Here is a 16,585-nt window from a genome sequence, read left to right on the forward strand (position 1 = left end):
CCTTTCCTCCTCCCTATATTCTTTTGCATAAGATGCTGTCTAACTTTCAAGGCAGACTGCAATGGGGAAGGAAATTGCTTTTTCCACTTCAAGTGGCCAATAAAGTACAGTATGTACTAGTCTACCATTTCATTTTCTTTTAAATATGTATTTTATTCTCAGTTTTGGGAACTATATGGAAAGCATTGTATTGATGGCAATTAGGTAAATATGGCAGAAAAGAGAACAAATGCATTGTACATAGGTCTCCCTGGTTTCTAGCATTGAGGGTGAATGGCAAAGTTAGACAGACAGATGCAAAAATGTTTATGTTGTGAGATGGTAATATTAACACTAAATGAAATGGCTCATTTAGTCCTCCTTGTATGTTATAGTATGTGTCAACATGGTGTCTTTTAAACTAAAATATTGCTAAGTATTGATTTTCCCTATTTTGATATGCTGCAAAGAAATAAATAAGCAAAAAGTCCTCAAAAACGTCCACATTGTGAATCTTTTCCTGCCCCTGTAATAAAACCCATCCTTCTCATTCAACTACACTTTTGAAGACAAAACTTGACCTTTTTTGACCCCTGTATTTAAAGGTCTGTTCATAATTCAGTCTTCAATGTGTGTGTAGAGAAGCATCCATGTGGAAACATGGAAGCCTGTGAGATATGTAGCTTTCCCCTTTACACGTTATCTGACCCTATGAATCCTTTTCACAAAAGAAGGATTTATGTATGCATAATTTGGTGGGGGGGGGGAAAGGCCCAGTTTCGCTGTGCTTCAGAAAACACACACATTTTACTCTTCCTTCTCCAGGAAAACTCAGCATGAATTTGAGTGGATGTATTGCAAGTGTTAGGATGAAAAGGAAGGTAGTTGCTAAGAAGACCATCTATCTTTTTTTCACTTGGTTGGATTAATTTTTTTTTTCTTTAATGCAAATATGTAGTTTTCTGGCTTTTAGTGCTTGTGGCCATGTAGAAGTGATGATTATCACTCTATCCGAGATAAGATGCTTTCGTTAGAATAGCAGCAAATTCATCTCTGTGGTTGGGTTTTAAAGGCCCAGTACATGGAATGTACTTGTACTTTTTATGCATCCATAATATGTTACAGCTATTCCAGCATCGAGGAATGCATGTACATAAATAAGGATATGGATTTGTTTGGCATGGAGATTGTCACTGGAAACAGAATTATAATGATAAACCTACTCTGTTCTCTTTGAGTGTTGGCTATTCTGTAGTAGGCACTACAAAATACATAAATCTTGACTTATGACCACATTTGTGTTTTCTTTTAATCAGATTTGATGCAATATTAGACCTAACAAGTACATCAAGCGCCTTGTAACGTCAACGACTCTATGGACATACTCAGGATATGGACAATGTTTCATTTTCCTTCCTTCCTTCCATCTCTTTGACCTGCCTGCCTGCCTCCCTTTCTCTTTCGCTCCCTCTCAGACACAGAATACATTATTTTTATTATTAATAAAGTAGATTACTACAAAAATAAAATATGATAATACATTTCCCTCTTGAAAGTATGTTCATGTTTCTGGTTTGAATAAATTATACCTCTCTTGCCGTATGATTCATTTGACTTCTTTAAGTATCACTCCATGATTATTATGCTAAGTCCTCACTGGGCACTTTATCTCATGATTGGTTGTGGTTCGTTTCTAAAAATTGTTATATATTCTAACTCTCAGTGATCCATTACCAAGTTCTCAAACAGAATACTCAGAATTATGAGCAAAAGATCAGACAGAAAAGATTTATGTACTACAGAAGCATTAGGTTCTAAGGAAGGGAATAAGAGGGTTACTAACCCAGTGGTGGGTTTCTACCAGTTCGTCCTGATTCGGGAGAACTGGTAGCAGTGGTGGTGACAGGAAGGTTCTGAGCATGCACAGAAGTGCCACGCACGAGTGGAGCAAGCGCACACAAGCGCACGCTCACAGTTCCAAACCGGTAATGAAGGTAAGTGAAACCCACTACTGGACTAAGCCTACTTTACTTGAATAAAATTCTTTTTTCTTCCAGCATGTCTTCTTCCATGAAATACAATATAATGAAGTGTGATCCTGACCTATTTTTTATCAAATATACAATAAGTATATTGTACATAGTCTAGATTTGCTTGGGCATTTAAGGCAGCTTACAGATTGAACAAATGCATTAAAAATAAAATTTGTAAAAAACTACTACTTTATTTATTAATCAAATTTATATGCTCTGCCCAGCTCAGCCAAGGAAAGTCTTGGCACAGCACAAAAAGTTTCTGGGCAAATAATACTTTGGATAAGACTCTCTGGCCTCTCCATTTTCTCTTTGGAACTTTCATGGAAAAAAGTGACAGATCTTTTGTATAGCTTTTCGGCCTGTCACAGATCTACTAATCATTAGAATAAATCATTTAATCAGGTCTGTTTCCATTTAATGATACCATTGTCATTTTGCTATCTTCTCTAGTAGCATCTCATAGATGATTTTGTTGTTTTGTTGAAATCCAGTGCAGTCTTATAATAGAATAGAACTGATCAGTGCATCAACAAAGGCCAACCTGGTCTGGCAGAACTTATTCTTGAAGAATACATGGTAGCTCCTGCAAAGCAATGCATTATTTTCCAAATTCTCCCAAATTGCTTAATTATATGTTTCAACAGTGTGCAAGTTCCAATATCAAGCTAACCATTCTGTAATTGCCCAGGTCTTCTTTTTGTCTCCTTTTAAAGATGAGAATATTAGATTTTCTTCAATCCTATGGCACTATGCTCACTCATCTTCCAAGATTTTTCAAAGGTCCTAAGGCTTTAAGATGAATACATGAATTTTTACAAAACTCTTGGATATAACTAATCTAGTCAGTCATTCACAATGGCTGGGTATTCCCCTAAACATATTTTTTCGCTTATCTTGGGTTATCAGTCTCACCTTGTGTCATTGTTTCTCCTTAAATCCATTTGAATAGTTTCCCTCCCAAGTCACTTGTTAGAATCCTTCTGTCATCTCCAAACAGTGTACCCACTCCTCCTTTTTTCTTCCTTTTAGTACTGACATAACCAAAAAGCCCCTTTTGTTGCCCTTAGTTTCCATCATTAGTCTAAGACTTTCAGGCTAAGTGCTTCAGCTTTTCTGACTTTCTTTTTGCAGATACTAGCTTTTATCTGTAATTCAATAATTGCAGGTATGCCTTCTGCTTGATTATACCCCTTTCCATTTTCTGTAAAGGTCCCTTTTAATTCTTCATTCAGTGGAAAGCACTTCATGCAGACACAGAAGTTACCTAAGCAGATTCTTACTCCCTTTTTTTCCGTCATTGGAAAATTGTATGATTGAGCGGTTCCCAATCTTCCTATATTCCCTTGGACTGAAGGATTTCTGACAATGGGATTCCGTTTAATACTTCTCAAAATCTGTTGAAATTGGCTCTCCTGAAATCCAGTGTGCATATACAACTTTGCTCCAAATTAAATTTTAATTTTTAGTATTTTGAATCACAAAATGATGCAATCACTCTCTCCCAAAGCTCCTAATGATATTTACCGTTTTGACTAGCTACTTAAAATCAGAGTCAGTCTACCTATTTTCTTCTTCAGTCTTGAGGAAAATGAAACAGTAAGCAACAGTAACCACTAAGGAATAGTTTTGATCTTATAGTCAAATTGTTTTTCAGATATTGAAGTTTACTGTTATTACTGCTTTCTTCTGTGAAATTTCTGTGATCTAGTTCAGAACTGCATTCTCTAGATTTTCTGCCTATCTTGGCAGTCTATTATATACCCACACACAATATCTTGATTGTTTCCCTTTCCTACTGTGCACATTAAGGAAGATAGAAGCCTTAACATTTAAGTTTGCAGAACCCCCACACACACAGACACACACAAATCAGTATTTTTGTTTTGATTCTCACCACCCACTAGAACACAAAATGGGAATGATTAGAACCCTACACAATTGGCCTGAATTGCCTACCAATAAAGAGGGAAAAAGGAAAAGAACTAAAACATGTCGAGGGATCCCTCAGAAGTTGTGATTATCCTAACTGGACCTTTATTAAATCCAGAAAAAGATCCAACAGGCCCTCCTCCATTACAAACAAAGAAGAGATTAACAAACATAGCAACATTATCATTCCATACGTTGCAGGAATATCTGAAAAGCTCAAGAGAATTTTCAACCAATACAACATACCTACATGTACACTTTAAACCCAAGAATACATTAAGGCAGAAGCTTGTCCACCTAAAGGATAAAGCACCCAGACAAAAACTGAGCAATGCAATATATGCAATTCAATGCAGTGAGACATGTGCAGATCTGTATATTGATGAAACAAAACAACCACTTCACAAGTACATAGCACAACATAGGAGATCAAACCCATCAGGACAAGATTCAGCTGTCCATCTGCATTTGAAAGACAAAAGTCACTCTTTTGGAGGCAGCAAATTCTACATTTTGGATAGAGAGGATCATTGATATGAAAAGGTAAGAGTCCATTTATGTTAACACTGAAAAGCCCACTCTCAACATAGTGGGAGGGATTTGACACCATCTATCTCCCATCTACAAAGCAGCTCTTGCAGCAATGCCAAGAAGATTCCACAACCAATTGCACCCTGAGGGCAAAGATAAACCCCAAGTGGCCTCAAGAGCTCTCACAGAGAGAACTAGGGGACCAGATGACTACAAAGAAATACAAACCTTTCATTCTCTTCTCCCCCCCCCCATCAGAATCTATCCTTCAATCCACCACCACCCAGTCTCAATTGTCAGTACCTATCCGCCATCCCTCATCACAACTGATGAAGTTTCTTGGATGAAAAACAAAATGTTTTGTTCTTCTTCCTCAAGGAAAAAACAATCCAGCTGCCTTTTGAAAAAGCACTTTTGAGACAACTATGACCTGGATGACTGAAAATCTCCACAGACTTTTATGTTTGAATTACAAATCTGATCAAAATGATTCTAGGTTTCTGGGTATTCCTAGTGAGCATTTCAATATCTTTATTTGTCAGGCTCAAATCAGAGCTCAGGCCATTAATTTTAGAAATCAAATAAGTACTGTAGTCAAATCATTGTTCCAGTTTTCTTTGACATTCCTTTGATCCTTAAATTATTTCTCCTGTTACAATCCTAAAATCTGCCAACTCAATCTTTATTTCAGAAATATTCTTTTGAGTCTTGCTTGTCTCTAAAGTATTACTTGTGGCCATATTACAAGCTTTGCTGGCTACCTGAGCTATATCTGCTATTTGTCATGACATTTCCTTAAATTGTTTACTCATTTGCTCATACGTACCTGCCCAGTCTTTAGTTACTCCCACCGTGTGTTTATATCATACTGTCTTCAATTCTTTTTGCAGTTGTTTTTTATTTGTCCAATTATGTCCATAACAGATGTCTGTCCATGCCTATGAGGAGTGCTTTCTTCCTTCATTGCGTTTTCTTTGTTGCTAAGATGCCTCTAAAACCTTCTCCAAGTCTTCCAAATAAGCTTTAATTTGCTTTAATTTTCTTTATGCAGCATCTCCTTCCTTAATAGTCTGCTTAAATTATCTTACTACTTGATAAAATATTTAGTAAGATAAACCAACTATATTAGAAAAAATAGCTAGGTAGGGGGAAAATCAGAGAGCTCAGCACACCATCTTTATCAGTGGCTAGCCACAAACTTCTGCCCATCCTTCACATAAAATGCCTTTTCTCTCCTTTTCTCTGTCTTATTCCTTTTAAATAAATCATACCTTTATATGTTTGCATTTCCATTTATGACTTTCATTCTATTAAGTTTTAGTAATGCCTACTGAATTATATTCAAATTCATTCATTAAGACTTTGATTTCTTCCCACTGTTTCCCCACACTCTGCAAATTTGAGAATCATTAGAATCCTTGGGTCACATAATTTAATATTCTTTCCTTCTAGACAACCTGCATTTGCCTCCCAATCCTGTTCCAGTACTTGGCATCATGCCATCAAAGCACCTTCCCAAAACATTCTTCCTGGCTCTCAGGAGACTTCTATTATTCATTTGCAATGTTCTTCTCTCTCTTCCTCAGCCATATCCTTCAACAAGAACACTGAAGAAAACACCACTTTTGTCCCCAGCTCTTTCACCCTCCTTCATTAATCCCTTGCAACATCTACATGATTCCATCATGTTATATCATTTGTTCCCATCGTTATGTCATTTGATGAGGAGAAGGGATGATTGTTAGAGTCCATAAAGCATCTTAGAAATCTTTTCTTCATATCTTGAATCTTTGCCCCAGGAAGACAGACATTTCTCTTGGTAAACTATCCAACTGAATGATTACTACTTTGCTCTCCTGCAATCAGTAGGGAGTCTCTGATCACCACTACCTATTACTCGTTCCCCTTCAGGACAGAGGCAGCAATATTTACCTTTTCAGAGTTATAGAGTCTTCTTCCTTACTTCCTGACATTTGTGGCAATGGTTTTAATCTAGGGGGTAATCAGAAGGGAGGCCCTGGAATCAATTCTGAAGGTTCAGAAAATAAGGGTTCTTTTATTTATAGACAGAGTCTTTATGTCGCATCTCTCCATGTCTCGATTCCTTCCATTTTTATTTTATCTTCTGGAAGGCTTCTTGGTGTCATTTTCCCAGATATACTTTCTGTTTTAAATTGAAATATTTCTTATCTTCCCTCAAAATTTGAGAGGTGGGCCTTTAGTCAGGAGGCCAACCAGCCTGTCACATGTGGAGTCTCATCATCTTTAGGAAGCAAAATTAAAATGGCAAATCCCCTGTGGATCATGAGAGAAGTTCTCTAGGTCCCTGTTCCTCTGATGAACAATAATCCGCAAAGAAAATTCTTCTCCCTAGACGACCTTACCAGATGTGTGGTGAATCTCCCTGTTCTCCTGTCTATGAAGGTTCTCAGTCATCTCCCTGTTCTATTCCTTTAGTTAATTTATTCTTTGAAAGCTGCCTTTCTTATATGTCTTCTGAAGCTGCATCACCTAGATCAGCTAAAAACAAAGTTCCAGTCTGACATAGTAGGCAGTCAGCAGCTTTCAAGAAATAATTGGAGGAATCAATCAGCACTGCATTGGAAACAATCAGTGGAACCAAATCTACAATCTCCACCCCTCTGCCCAGATCTTTCTCTTCCTCTTACAGAGCATCTCTCCCTTCTTCTCACAGAGAAGAAAAACTTTTGCTAAATTCACTTATCTGTTTGCTTATCAGTACTACTACTTTTTCATCTGGAGACATTTCAGCTGCCCACTTCTGGTTATTTCTGTACTTAGGAATACCATTCATCTTAGATTTATCTGTCCCCTGCTTTGACTCTATTTCAAAGGACCTTCAAAACCTGGCTTTACTCTCAAGTTTTGACTGCATTGAGTGGAAGGTCCTCTGCATTTATTTTGGCTTGTAAAATTGCTTTTTCCTGGACATTTCCCATTTGTATCTTATTGGTATTATATTTATGCTTTTTATTTTATGCAACCCGCATTAATTAAAGAATTGGGAAGCCTCTTAAATTTAATGAAATAAATAAAATAAATTACTTCTGTTTATAACCTTATAAAATATATATTTATTAATAATCATATATATGATTATTAAGAGAAGAAGAGCCGAGGTGGCTCATTGGTTAGAGTGCTGCAGGCTACTTCAGCTGATTGCTAACTGCAGTTCAGCAGTTTAAATCTCACCAGGCTCAGGGTTGACCTAGCCTTCCATCCTTCCAAGGTCGGTAAAATGAGGACCCAGATTATTGGGGGCAATATGCTGACTCTGAAACTGCTTAGAGGGGGCTGTAAAAGCACTATGAAGTGATATATAAGTGCTAGTGCTATATGAGAATAAAGTAACAGATTTTTTTTTTTAAAAAAAAACACCAATTTGGCATTTTTTCTAAAAATACCAAAATACAGGACAATACTTTTCCAGGTTTTTCTCACTAAAGCGAAGCTCGTAATATAAAGAAGCATAAATTGTATTTCTTATTGGGGTGACTAATATAATTGTTAATAAAAACTATTATTTCCTTGCTATTTATGGCTGCGAAACTTGGACTCTGAAAAAGGCAGTTAGGAGAAGAGTAGATGCCTTTGAACTATGGTGCTGGAGAGGGAACTATTATGTGTCCTATGGACTGCAAAAATAACAAGTCCTAGACCGAACCTCCCCAAAAATATCACTTGGAGCCAAAACTGCCAAACAGATGCTGTCATACTTTGGTCATGTCATGGGAGCTAACCCACTTGAAAAGTCAACCATGCTGGGAGTGATCAGCAGAAAAAGGACAAGGGCCAAGTCGCCCTAGCACTCTCTGGCTGCACACTATAAAGGATGACATTGAGATGACCATGGTGGATCTGAAGAAGGTGGTGCCAGACAGAGGGGCATGGAGAGTGCTGACCCATAGAATGGCTGATGGTCGGACACAACTGAATGACTGACGACAACAATGATTATTTCCAAAATAAATAACATGCTTAGCTAGAAGTTTTTAAAAACATATACAGTATGTACATCTAGTTCATTCCACCTTCCTAGACTGATGCGCAAGCTTCTTTTGAGGAGTAGTTGCTACTGAAAGAGAAATCTGTATGACTAAATTTGAATGGCAGCTTAATGTGAAAATGTTCATCATGGTTCATCTTCAAGATCATGCAGAACATGTTTTAGATCTACTAACCTTTCATAAAATATCTACCAAGATACTTATCAGAGGGCATCCCCATAAAGAAATAGAAAACAAACCAGGGGGATACTCTATAGTTATTGTATCCCAATGTACCCTGTATGCAATATATTAATTAATTAATTGTGGACTTCTAAGAAAAAAATGATTAGCACATTGTCGAAGATCAAAATAGCAGGAAAAAGGTAGTTATTAATAGCACCATAGCATTAGTAACATTTCTTAATCTTCTCTCTGAGAGAATAAGCTAGGCTACTCTGTAAATCTGCATGAAGATAATGTTCCACTTTACTTTATAGCAATTTTGCATTATTTCATTTGTAGAATATGCTGTCAAGTTCACAGCATGAAGCTTTGCAAAGAAAACCTTGATTTAATAGTTTTGCATTACAATATTTCCTGAAGAATCTTATGATTAGCACACTATGTCTTGACACTGTAAACTGCAGCTTTTCTATGGAAATACGAATTTAGTTAACATTTCCTTTAGTATTACAGTAATAAATGAAAGCAAAAAGGAAGGAACCAAAACTATTAAATGTAGTTATTTAAAATACTGTAATTTGTTATACAGTTTTGATGAGTTTATTCAGTGTGAATTGTTAGGGACAATTTTTATAACCTTTTAAAATATTCAAATGTATGAAACAAGCCTAAAGTACACTGAGCAGAATTGTTTTTTCAAAGCAGCCTTTTCCTTACATTTAAAATCCTCATAGGTAGAAGTAATAATCAATGTACAACACAATTGGAACCAGAATTTCCCTTGCTAAGCAAGACAGTTGTTAAGTAAACTATGCATGATTTAACAACCTTTTGTGCCACAGTTGTTAAGCAAATCACTGCAGTTGTTAAGTGAATCATGCGGTCATTAAGCAAGTCTGGCTTACCCCATTGACTTTGCTTGTTGGAAGCCTGTTAGGAAAGTTGCAAATAGTGGTCATATGATCCCAAGGTTCTGCAACCAGTGTAAATACATGCCGATTGCTAAACACCTGAATTTTGATTAAGTGACTGTGGGGATGTTGTAAGGACAAGGATCAGCCATTAGTCATTTTTTTTCAAAGTTGTTGTAACTTTGAATGGTTGTTAAATGAATGATTGTAAGTCAAGGACTACCTGTATCCACAATTTTTCAGTCCATTCCTACACTTTGACTACAGCTATTTTGTTCTTATACTGACAACATCCATAGGCAGCTGAGCTGGTTTTCTTCTGACGTGGCTGTCCAAAATCTCAAACAGCAAAGCTTGTTCCACAGTTGAATATGGAGGTGGGCAATTTTACTTTTTGTGGAAATGCTTTCCTCCATGATTTCCTACTTTGGCTGCACTGAATCCGGAGTGTCAATCTTTGCAGTTGGCTTTAAAGCCTTTTACAAACAGTCCTGTTTCCTTTCCCCCAATCACTATAAATCAATATGGCAACTGGAGAGGAGAGGAGGTGCTTCCAATTTTTGCAGATTGTTACAATGGTGAAATGTAAAATTTGTTGCTACCGGTTCTGTGGGCGTGGCTTGGTGGTGGTGGTAATGTGACTGGGTGGGCATGGCCAACTTTTTTTTTTAACTTTTAAAAGCATTTTTTCTACAGCCTCCTCGGCTGAAGAAGTTGCAGGAAAAAATGCTTTTAAAAGCCTCTGACAATCAGGCAACTCAGCTGGGATTGTCAGAGACTTTTAAAAGCATTTTTTCTACAACCTCCTCGGCCGAGGAGGTTGTAGAAAAAATGCTTTTAAAAGCCTCTGACGATCCCAGCTGAGCCACGCGATCATCAGAGGCTTTTTTTTTTACTTTTAAAAGCATTTTTTCGGCTGAAAAGGTTGTAGAAAAAATGGTTTTAAAAGTTTTAAAAAAGCCTCTGATGATCGCGCTGCTCAGCTGGGCATGGGGGGGTTGCACAGGGATTTTTGCTACCGGTTCTCCAAACCACCCGCCACCATCACTACTGGATCGGGTGATCCGATCCAAACCAGGAGCATTTCACCCTTGGATTGTTATTTGTCCGTTTGAAAATGCAGCGGTCACCACTGATGATTCTCACGTGATTTCAGTTAATAATCATAAACTGCTGCAACAGCATTTGTGATAATGGCTTCATGGAAGTAACCTAAATAGTGAAACAGGAGTCAATAACAAGACACAGCTACTAAAATGGCAAATGCAAATATTGCCTGCCTCAATAAAGACATAATTTCCAAATCAGAAGAAGCACTGGTCAGATCCCATCTCAAATTCTGTCTGTTTTTTTGTTTTTTTGTTTGGAGTGGGGGAGGAGGGTTATATTTTTTAAAAGTTTCAACGAAACTGGAACAGCTGCGGAGAAAGACAATGAAGATGAGTAAAGGACTGCAAATTAAGTCTTACAAGAAGTGACTGACACAATGGATGGATGGACGGATGGATGGATGCATGGATGGATGCATGGATGGAAAGACAGACAAACAGATTTTACACTTTTATGCTTTGCATTCAAAAAGTCCAGGTTCACTTTTTTGCATATTCAGGTGCTGCTGTTGGTAATATGAATGAAACCCTCTTGCCAGTCAGTGTAAATAATATTGCAATAATCTTACTGTAAGATAGGCTCCTATGTTTTTGATATTGTTTTCTTAATGCCTGCCTGTCAGACTTTCAAGGTAGATCAGATCAGGAACTAGAACTCACGAAGACTAGAACTGTATTTTATTTACAAGTCTGGTGGTGTCTTTTATGTCTCTCCTGGGACTTGCAGGGGAAGGGCTAGGGTGAAGTTCCCTGTACCTCTCTGAACTTAACATATTTTAATAGAAGAGAATATATGTATCTCAAGGAAAACACTTGAGAATAGCATGTTAAATCTAAAAAAAAATCATTTAAAAATGTTTTTTACTTACTTTGTGTTGTTCTAAGAGTATTTCTTGCTTCTTCATTGATAAAATGCTCTTGTCTGTTATCTTCTCTTTCTGGCCATCAGTGGCAAAATCCAGCTAAAATATAATTTTACAAATAATTTTCCATCAACTTTATTGAACCACATTCCACATTTCTACATAATTTTCCTACATAAAGTAAAAGAAAATCCTGACTTCAAATTCTGTTGTTTGAGGCTGTATGAAAATTTAATAAGTGAACTCTCAGATATATTCTTACATATGATTGATATGCTTCACAAAATGTACAGATTGACTAGGCCTACAAGAGTTTAATCTTTCTATGCATGCCTTTGAAAAACCATATGTAGATGCCTGGATATCTAGTGTAACATAGGCACTTACTAATATTTTCAAATTGGAAAAACATTATAGTGTTAATAGTAGCACTTCCAGATATTACGATCTAAAGAAGACAAGTCTCTTTTCTTCCTTTTTAAGACTCCATCCTCCCATCTTCTATGCATTTAGTTTTACTATTCTTTACTAAAAGATATACGTAATTGATCACTCATTAGAACCATGAAACCATCACTCATGAAACCATTATCTATCATTTCATGCAATATTATATCTAATATTACCATAAGAAACACAAGAATATAATATCTAATATTACCGCAAGAAATACAAGAAACCTAGTACAGACAACATATAGTCAGTCCAATTGAATAAATACGCCTCATATGCTTCTGTTTCATAAGGTCCCTTAAAAGGATTGGAAATATTTTCTATTATATATATATAATATATACGATTGCAGATTGATTACTTCAAAGCCATAGCTTATACAATTACCTTCTAGTATCACTTTTAGTTTTGCAAAAATGCCTAACAATGATCAGCTGAGTGTTATCATTCATAATTAGATTGATAGATCTTTAAAACTGTTTCTGCTTTAATTCAAATGTTTACAAAAGAGTGTAAATTCTGAATAGAGAAAATATATTTAATTTTTTAATCAATAGGATTTAAGCAATCTTATGTTTAGAATTTCAGTCAGTGTTACTAGAACTGTAATTTTTTTTATCGATTTCAGGGAGACAGCAGAGGACGAGAGCCTGGCCTGCTATAGTCCATGGGATTGTGAAGAGTTGGACATGACAGTGACTGAAGAACAACTGTTTATACTACTAGAAAACTCAACTATTTTTTAAAGAATTTTTAAATAGCTCAAGACAAGGAACATACCTAATACTCCATCCTCCTCCTATTTTCACCACAAAAGTCCTGTGGTTAGACTGAGAGAGACTGACTGGCCAAGGTTGCCCAGCTGGTTTTCCTGTCTAAGAATTAGACAGGACTAGAGCATAACTTAAGTCAGCACCTTATAATCACTATACCAAACTTGTTCTCTACCATGTATACATGAATGCTATATTTATAACTATTAAAACTACAGTACATAACTCCTTGCATTTTAAACTGAATGCTTTGATACCAAAACTCAAATTGTAAGGTATGAATGGATTGCTAGATATTCCACAAATACAACTCCAAGAATTTTAGATAACAGTATGATACAAAAGAAACACACAATCTCACCCTCACTACAATGTGGCTAATTCCACATTCCAATTCTAATTTATGTATTTTCCACTGAATGCCACTGAACTTAAAATTGGATTGGATTCTTCCTAATATGCTAATTAATTTAAAACATCCATAAAGACAATCACGTAGCATACAACTTCTATGTAATTTAAATAATCCTGAACAATGTTTTACAAGGAGATCACTACATTTCAGTTTAAATACTGTGATAATCAGTTTCTATAGGTATTGATTGAATTTCCCAGTAGCTTGTTGCAAAGCAAAAGAGTGGGACAAATTGCTTATTTTATATACAAAACATGGTGATAAAAGGCTAGCTGCAGGTATTTTCTGGAAAGTGCATTTTAATAAGGATCTATTCAATGTAGGAACAAATGGAGTAAAAGACGTTTGCATTATCAAGTTTGGTGGAAAGCTCTGTCTCTTTATAACAACAAAATCAATCATTTATCCAGACTGTGGGGAGTCAAAGTTAGTTGCTGAAAAGAGATCCATATATAAAACAAGTCAATAACTCATTGTGTGTTATTGTTGGACTGAAGAAGCCTGCTTTCAAAACGCTGGTCCTGCTTCTCTCCAAATGAATGTCTCTGTATTCAGAGAGTGGGAGGGAAGCTTTTTGTTACTGGCAGTTCTCTACTGCCCTTTACTTCGATATAAGAAAGAGATGTTGCTCTTCAGTGTCCCTGGAAGTTTGTGCCTTAAATAATACATCACTTAGTGTTATACATATTAAAGGAAATGCCTTGTTCTCCTACATTAAGTTTGTGTTCTAAATTTTGCTGTTTACCTTCCTTAGAGAGATGACGTTCATATAGGTTTATGTATCAAATCACAATTTTTGAAATTGCAAGACCATTTTAATTAGAGCATAATACCTTCCAATATCAAGATTTGAAGACCTAGATTTTAAATATTTATTCAAAGTCATCAAAAGAGTTCAGTTGCTGGCAAATTGTGTTCATTCACCTTTTCAAACACATAACATGAGCACATGTGCTTCGCTCCCTCTTGGATAAGTTTTCCACTGTTTATTCAGGAGAGGAAGGTTTTAGAAGGTGAAACCACAGAGGAAACCACAGAGGAAGGTTTTTGAAGATGAAAGTTGTAAAAAGATGAGAAAGACAGTGTCTACTTAAAAGTTCTCTTTTTATACCGATATTAAGAATACAACTTTTCTAATGTGCTTTAGCTCAGGTTGTTCTTTATCTCTGCTTCAATCCTCTGTTTCTAATTTGTTTTCAAGTCATCAGATTTATTGTATTTGTGTACCCTTCCATTTAATCCAATTGAGTGTAGGCCTCCTCAGTTTTTTACACACATCTGTTTAAGATTTTCAGAAATTATATTGCATCACACAGAACATTATGGAAGTTGTCACCAGTTAGATGACAGTGTGAGTAACTGATATTTATGACATTAAATCTTGTCAAGAACATGGTACCAAAAAGGGATACAAGTAAATCAACAATTTTCAGAAAAACTCTTTTAGACTGGATGGATAGATAGAAGATAGATAGATAGATAGATAGATAGATAGATAGATTAGATAAAAAGGAAAAGGAAAAGGAAAAAGAAAGAAGAAGGGAAGAAAAGAAAGAAAGAAAGAAAGAAAGAAAGAAGGAAGGAAGGAAGGAAGGAAGGAAGGAAGGAAGGAAGGAAGAAAGAAAGAAAGAAAGAAAGAAAGAAAGAAAGAAAGAAAGAAAGAAAGAAAGAAAGAAAGAAAGGGGTTTGGTTTTATATGTGTACTCTAGGACATGTATCCAAAATTCGCTAAAAATTTTCACATGAACCCAATGGAAGAGGATTGGGTTCTATTCTATTCTATTTAATTAAATAGAATTAAATAGATGAAAGGTGCCATCTAGATTATCAAGTCCAATCCCTTGAATAGCGCAGAAATCCAAATGAAAATACCACCAACAGATTATTTTCTCACTATTTTTCAACACATCAAGCCAACAGGAGCTACAGTATCAACTGCATAAAGTAATTGGTCACATTACTGAATTTAAGTCTATCCTTTTGTAGCCAAAGATCATTATTCCATATTCTGGGATGGTAGAAAAAGTTTGCAGCCTTCTTCTCTATTTTTGAAAAATGCTACTGTATTCCTCCTTAATATTTTTTTTCTAAAGACTAAATGTACCAAACTCCTTCAATTAAGCTCCCACAGTTCCTCTTCTTTTGTATTTCCAGGAGAGTGATCTGTGTTGTCTTTCTGTGACCTGTTTCACTTTACCTAAATCCTTCATGCACAAATATAAATCAAAAGGTTTCAGGCAATCTCAGAAGGTCTGAAGAAACATAATGTATTTTAATGCACTACAGTTGTTAATTAATAAAGTACTGGTAATTTGTCTCACATATAACCTGAATCACCCTCACCTTCCCCCTTCCACCTCACCCTAATTTAAATCCTTCTTCATTCTAAGCACTCTGTGCATCAGATGAAGTGAGCTGCAGTTCATGAAAGTTTATACCATTTCATAAAATTTGTTAGCCGGAAAAGTTGCTACTAGGCTCCTTTTCAATTTTTAGCTAACACTGAAAATGATTCTTGAAATCTGATTCATATTCATACAGTATTGTGAACAGTAACAACTACAATTCCATAATCCTTTTTATATATTGAATTTTTTTTCAAAGTGACAAATCAGTAATTACTGATTACTGCTTTAATATTTGTTCTATCATTTTCGACCTACATTTTAACCTATCCAGATCAGTCTGAATGCTGCTCCTGTCTCCCGGTATGTTAAATACTGAATTTTGTATGTGGGCATACAAAATGCCCACATACACATTTAAACAAACCATAAACATTTAAACAAATCTATGATTTGACTCTGAATAAGCAGCAAATATGTAAATCTTTATCTTTTAAATATATTACTGTTCAATTCAATATGTGAGAATAATCCTGATAATGATCTTTCTTATTCCCTATTAAGACATATTTTCCAAATTATTGTAATCCAAAATTACAAATGGTGGGCACTATTTGTAAATATAGATTTATTTATTTAGGAAATTCATTTGCCACCCATCTCTGGATATTAAAAAGTAGGTACAAGCAATAAATATATGTTAACACCTCTGTCTAAATACATATTTAAATCTGTTATACTTATTTCTGAGTAGTAAAGTAGTAAAGTATAGTATTTCACTGCATAAAATGTGCCATATCTATGAAGAAAGGCATTTCCTAGGTCTAGTTGCACTATAGGAGGGAGAAATTGAAATGGCTCTGTATGATAGCTATTGCAATATAGCTTTATGTTCAATACAAGATGTAAGCAACATCTTAAATTATGCAAAGCGTAAGTATGTCATTTATGTCTTTTTTCATGTTGTACATTAAGATTGAAAGTGGCTTCAATGGCTGATTCTGAATTTTCATTCAATGGCTTTTCATTCAATGGCTGATTCAGAATT

At 35.7% G+C, this 16,585-nt stretch overlaps 1 protein-coding gene across 4 annotated transcripts in view; it reads right to left on the reverse strand.

Moving 5' to 3' along the window:
- Positions 1-16,585, reverse strand: part of DCDC1 (doublecortin domain containing 1) — a 277,838-nt gene that overhangs the window by 159,238 nt on the left and 102,015 nt on the right. For all 4 annotated transcript variants that reach the window (XM_034417189.2, XM_087877949.1, XM_034417191.2 and 1 more), the window contains exon 9: positions 11,558-11,650. In XM_034417189.2, the coding sequence (XP_034273080.2) occupies positions 11,558-11,650 (93 nt within the window). The remainder of the gene's footprint in view (positions 1-11,557; positions 11,651-16,585) is intronic.

This window comes from Pantherophis guttatus, chromosome 1 (assembly GCF_059756535.1).
Source record: "Pantherophis guttatus breed Tessera chromosome 1, ASM5975653v1, whole genome shotgun sequence".
NCBI classification, from domain to species: Eukaryota; Metazoa; Chordata; class Lepidosauria; order Squamata; family Colubridae; genus Pantherophis; species Pantherophis guttatus.